Source organism: Gavialis gangeticus, unplaced genomic scaffold (genome assembly GCF_001723915.1).
Source record: "Gavialis gangeticus isolate Ggan-Ray unplaced genomic scaffold, GavGan_comp1, whole genome shotgun sequence".
In the NCBI taxonomy this organism is placed as follows: Eukaryota; Metazoa; Chordata; order Crocodylia; family Gavialidae; genus Gavialis; species Gavialis gangeticus.
Window position 1 is genome coordinate 3,959,011 of NW_017728993.1, and position 6,000 is coordinate 3,965,010.

General features: G+C 41.3%; 1 protein-coding gene across 3 annotated transcripts in view; it reads right to left on the reverse strand.

The window, feature by feature from the left end:
* Nucleotides 1–6,000, reverse strand: part of LRRC7 (leucine rich repeat containing 7) — a 290,296-nt gene that overhangs the window by 113,930 nt on the left and 170,366 nt on the right. For all 3 annotated transcript variants that reach the window (XM_019528410.1, XM_019528409.1, XM_019528408.1), the window contains exon 10: nucleotides 371–500. In XM_019528410.1, the coding sequence (XP_019383955.1) occupies nucleotides 371–500 (130 nt within the window). The remainder of the gene's footprint in view (nucleotides 1–370; nucleotides 501–6,000) is intronic.

A 6,000-nucleotide genomic window follows, 5' to 3' on the forward strand; every position in this document is an offset into this window, starting at 1 on the left:
TTTGTGCTGGTGAGGTGATATTTTCTAACAGTTATGAGTTTTGTTTTTATTATGATGACACAAGCAGAAAATAAAGAATCCAATATTTAGTTGAAAATAAAGCACTTATTGGTAAGGCAAAAGAAACGTACACAGGGTTAAATCAAGTTTGCCTTACTTGCAGATATAGTATCATTAGGTTTAAATACACTAGTGAGTAAAGCAAGTAGGATCTGTTCCTCCATCTATAACATTAACACCCCATTCTGCAGTCACGTGAAGCTTCCTATATCTGGCATATCTTCAGTGGAAGTTTGTGTGACCTAAGACTGAAAGATTAGGTACTTTATGTAAGACACTTCATAATTTATAAAAAGAATCAGTTCCTCACTTCTCTGGGCAATTCAGTCAGAAAATTCTCATCCACAGCTAACGTTCGCAAACTGTGAAGGTAGCCAATGGTAGAAGGCAGGGATTCCAATTCATTACAGCTGCAGTCAAATTCTTCTAACAGAGATAAACTGCAATTTCAAAACAAACTGGTTAGACGGTTTCAAAAAGTTATATAAAAAAACCAGACAAGTTCAAGTTGAAAGTACCAGGTTACTATATTGAAAACACATACAATAAAAAGTAAGAGGAATTTTTCAAACTCTTTCATAATGAAATGTTGAACAGGTAAAAGATCTAATGCATTTTAGAAAGTTTTGAGAATACTATTAAACGATGTTATCTATGTATTTAAAGGAAAACTGGCAAGACATTTTAAGGAATACCACTTTGTTATGTAAAATATTATCATTATTACTCTAGTATTGATGTGCCTCAAGGACTCAATCAAGGTCAGGGTCCTATTGTCAATGTTTAGGTCCTAAACATTTAAAAGAAATAAAAGACAATGCCTCTTCTGAACAGTTTATAATCTAAAGAAACCAAGAGATACAACAGATGAAGATAACTACTGTGTGAGAAGGAAATACAAAAACCAGTAGAAACTGTCCCAAACTGCATCGTTTCCATCTGATACCACTAAGATCATGCTTGATAACACTTGATTAGTAGAAAAAGCTGAACTTGTATCCCAACCCAACAAAATAAAATGAAACTGCCACACTTAGCTATCAAACAGAACATGCATTCTTTGTAAGTGTGGTTATATTAAATTTTCAAAGACTATTTCCACGAACTGTATTATGAAACAATCTTTGAAAGCTATCTATAAGGCCCACATTGACACAAAGAACAGAAATAAGTCATCTTGGAGAGTATATGGTAATTTAACTTACAGCACTTAAGAGTTTTCATGTCAAGCCATTAGTGCCTGATAAGTGGAACAGAGTGCTCTAGCATACTGAGCACTTGAATGTTAAGCAGTAAATGCTTCCCATATTAAAAAAATACATTTTTTCTCAATGTTCTAACTGGATCCTTTCTTATTTTACGGTGCCATACTGCCAAACAGTTAAAAAACACCCTGGCCATTTTGGGTGATATAGCTATGGTTTTAAGAAAGGTGCTGAAGTTGACAGGCATTCTTCTGTTCAGAAATATATTCTATCGTTAGCTATAGGCGGCAGCATCAAAGCAGGTTTGCAAGGAAGCCCTGTAAGTACTAGGTTTAAACGGGAAGAACTGGATCTCTACTAAAGATGAAAACTTTAAAAATCTTGTAGTTCTAAGAATAAGAGAGAACTCTTTGCTCCTACATTACGGGGCAGATAGCTTAAATGGCTGTCATGTACACTCTTATGAAACTGAGAGTTTGGTTTATTTGAACTGAAGCAGGTAACAAATATCTTGGACATATACATGAAGGGGTGAAATGCATTGGCAAGACACCCAAATGGGAAATCTCCTTCATTTGGCTTGGACTATGGTGGAGTCCTTTGTACTTTTTATTAATATGGGTCCTTCTTAAGGAGATCCAAGTTGTAAGACTTGTCCACTGTCAAACAAGATGTGTGTTATAGAACTATGAGCACAACCATCTGGTACTGAGTGCTGTCACCTCATCTAGCTTAACTGGCAGCTCCCAACCTCCTGATCCCCACCACCATCCTTCCCATCTGACACACAAATTACTTTTCTTCTTCTGCCATCCAGTTTTCAGCAGTTAGATGAGCTCCAAACTCCCAGATAGCAGGAAAGTATCTGAGAAAGACCAGCCTCTGACCAAGCTTAGAGCAAAACTTCTGGAAGCTTTTGTTTTATTTTACTGCCAAAAGGTTGCCGCTGAGTAACCCCACTTGCTGAAAATTAATGTATATTGATTTTCAGGGATCACTTGTCTCCTTAGCAGCTCTGCAAGACCAAGGTTTTGCTATTCCAGATGTAAAATTCATGACCGTACAGCCTCCTGATAGAAAAGGTAGATCTAGCACAACCAGTAAAGTTCAGCCATGACCAATATATTGTCTATGATGAGATCTGTAATTATAGTTCTTTGATTGTAAGCAAGGAAAGTAGTGCTCAGTTCCAGAATATTTATATGGAGAATGAACTAGCAGTCAGTCTACAGTTTGCATTTCCTTCCTTCCAGGTATGCTCCCCAGACCCCACTCTCAACTAGATGCATCTGTTGCCAGATGTTTTGCTGGAAGCACAGGGGAGAATAATAAATCCTTGCAAACACTGATTGGATTTTTCCACCAATCAGAGGATGAATTTTAAAAAGTACATAAATTAACAGATGTATCTGGTGTCAATTAGGGCTGACAAGCAGTGTCATGGATCCCCCAAGGAGGGCACCTGTTTGTTTGGTCTCTGAGTACCCCCTGAAGCCAGCCCAGCAGTGGCTTCTATAGTAGGGGAAAGCCCTAGCTTCTGTTAACTGAGGCCCCAGCCCTTCAGTCCCTGACCCTCCCCATCTATCCATGGCCCCGCCTTAGGGAACTACTTCTAGTTCAGCTCCTGAGAGAGGAACTATATCTGTTCAAAGATGAACAGAATACACCAAGTGCCAAGCAGACAAGCAGATAGTTTCTCTCCAGTAAAGACATGCAAGATAGGGGGAAAGAAGCCCCTTATCTTAGATTTGAGTATATGGCAGAGGGGGTTGGACAGGCATCTGCTATGGCTCTGAATTTGGCCCTCACACAGGGTCAGGGTCAGAGTTGCAGCAGCTGCTTACCCTGCCCCCCCACCACCTCTGCAACCCAGCTCTCCCCCCTCACCCCACCACCCCTCCACTTACCACCAGTCACGACTTCAGCCCCATTCTGGTACAGGGTATTGAGCACTGGGTAGCACTGGCCCCAGCCCAGCCATTCAGCAGCAGCAGCAGCGACAGGTGCTCTGGCATCCTGAGTACAGAGCTGCCAAGCTGCCATCACTACTGAAACTACTGCTGCGTGGGTGGGCTGGGACCAGTGCTACCCTGTGCTCTGGGCCCTGTGCCAGAATAGGGTTGAATCTATGATGGATGGCAACAAGCAGGAGGAGAGAGAGGAGCAGGGCAGGACAGAGGCTGTAGGAGGCAGAGGCAGCGGGGGACAAAGGAAGGGGCAGGCAGCAGGTACCGTGGAGAGGCATATTATAATCAAACCCACAGTTTCTCACCCACAGGCACAGCAGGTAAAATCCATCATGCCGAGTCACAGGTGCGCAGGATGCCATATGTTCTAGCAAACTGAGATAGTTCTTCACTACTGTCCTTGGCTGATGCTTAACAGAGCTCCAAAATTCTCGAGAAAGATAGTAAGTTTGTGGCAGTATGAGGATCTCCAACTCACAGCCAGGTCAGTGAGAAGAAAATGAGGAGGGCTGGGGCAGCCTCACTCCTTTAACAGAGCCACGAGGACAAACCAGGCATATGTACTGCCTGGGTCCCTGGTTCTTTTGCAGAACACATCTCTGAGCTTTGTGTTAGAAAGTTGCAACCTTTCAGATCACTATTTCTGATATACAGTATTTTGCCACCCTAGGGGAAAAAAGGAGTAGGATTCAATAAACCTAGTAAAGCAGCTTTGATGAGTGAGAAGAGATGAAAAAAGACAGCAGCCACCACCCAGCCTCACTTTCCTATCTCCCTTTGGTCACAGATCTTCTCTCCTCGTAAGCTTAGTGCCCAATTAGCAGCCCCAGGAAAAACCTAAAAAATACTGACATCCACTAACACTTGTCCGCTGTCAAACAAGATGTGTGTTACAGAACTATGAAAACAACCATCTGGTACTGAGTGCTGTCACCTCATGTAGCCTAAGTGGCAGTTCCCAATCTACCAATGCCCCACTACCATTCTTCCCATCTGACACATGAATTACTTGTCTTCTTCTGTCATCCAATTTTCAGCAAGCATTTTCATGTGCATAAACTGTGACCTCCGGATATCATATCTAGGTAAGCAGTTTCATTTCTTCCTTTGAAAAGGCCCTGATGATTCAGAGCTTAAGGTTCAGCACATACTTAAATATTCTGCTTGATTGAGGCCACAGCACCTAGCAGAGCCAAACATTAAATGCCTTTCAACCTTGGCTGCTCTAATAAGACTGCCAAAAAAGGTGATGGTGGCAACCTATACTCTAAAGATGACAAAGTGCTCTGTAACTCATGAGGAGAAAGATTTCCCTCCTTCACACTACTGCTTTTTATGTCACAATAACATGTTCCACAGTGGTACCATGATTTGAGAAAAGGACCTACCAGAAAGTCATCTAATGAATGAGTCACAGAAAGTAAATGCAGTCCTTGCTATACCGGAGGAAGGGGGGCGGGGGAAGGGAAACCCACTATTTCACCTCTAATCCTATCAGCCCCTTACATTTAAGAAGCATTATGATTAACAACGATGTGACAGAATTAATTTATTACTTTAGTGTTCTACAAAAATAGGTCTTAGCACTGCAGTATTTCTCTCTTGAGAACTAATTAACGCTCCCCAACAAACAATAGTTAGCAGATATTTGGCACAAAAAAGGACAGTACAGGGGATTCCTCTTAATGCTGAACAATTCAATCAAAGAGATAATGCTGTAATGACAGGCTAGTTTATTATTATTTTTTAAAAACTGTATTGCAAAAAGTCACAAAAGCTAATACCAGGGAGCGTATAAACCATTCTGGATAATCCCACTAGAATTTCTAGCATCTGTAGCTCTTCCTGGTTATTGATATTTACCACTACATGAGCTATCTTTCATAATTTTCTCTTACAAGATTCACTCAACTTCTATTGCCATATACTACTGAACAACACATAAATGAAATGACCCAGCACAAAGTAAGCTGTAAGAAACTACAATTGAAACTTCCTTGCTTATAGTTATAATGGTATAGAATTTAGATTTAATGGTTAGTTTAGTTAACCAGCAAAAGCGTAGGCAGAAGTGGGGGCTTGGTACATTCTACTTATATAGGTTTGTGACTCATGTGGTTCAGGAAACCTTGCTCTTCTGAGTCAAAGCATATTTAAATCTATCTTTTTGTCTGCAAAAGTAAAAAGAATGGTTCCAAAACTTTAATATGAAGGATTCAGGACATATCAAACCTAAGAAAATTACCTAAAGTAAAACTAGGAGTTACTGAAGAAGTGTTTAGTGCGAATACCGGCCACCACACGAATCTACAGACTGAGTTTTCTCTGGCATATAAGTGAGATCTACTTGCTATATTATGCTGTTTGTTTACAGATTCACTTGACACTGGCATGGTTTTACAAGCACTCATGGTGCTCTGGTGTGGTGCCAGAGGACCAATGTGGTTCCCAGCTTCAAAAAAGGGAGGAAGAAGGACCCGGGGAACTATAGGCCAGTTAGTTTTACCTCTATCCTGGGTAATCTTTTTGAGAGAATTATTCTGGCACATGTCCACGAGGGACCAGCAGGGGAGATTATGCTGAGGGGCAACAAATACGGGTTCATTAGAGGCAGGTCCTGTCAGACCAACCTGGTGGCCTTCTACAACCAGGTCACCAAATCCTTAGATGCAGGGGTAGCAGTGGACATAGTCTTTCTGGACTTTCGGAAGGCTTTTGACACTGTCTCTCACCCTGTTCTCATTAAGAAACTGGGGGACTGTGGTGTC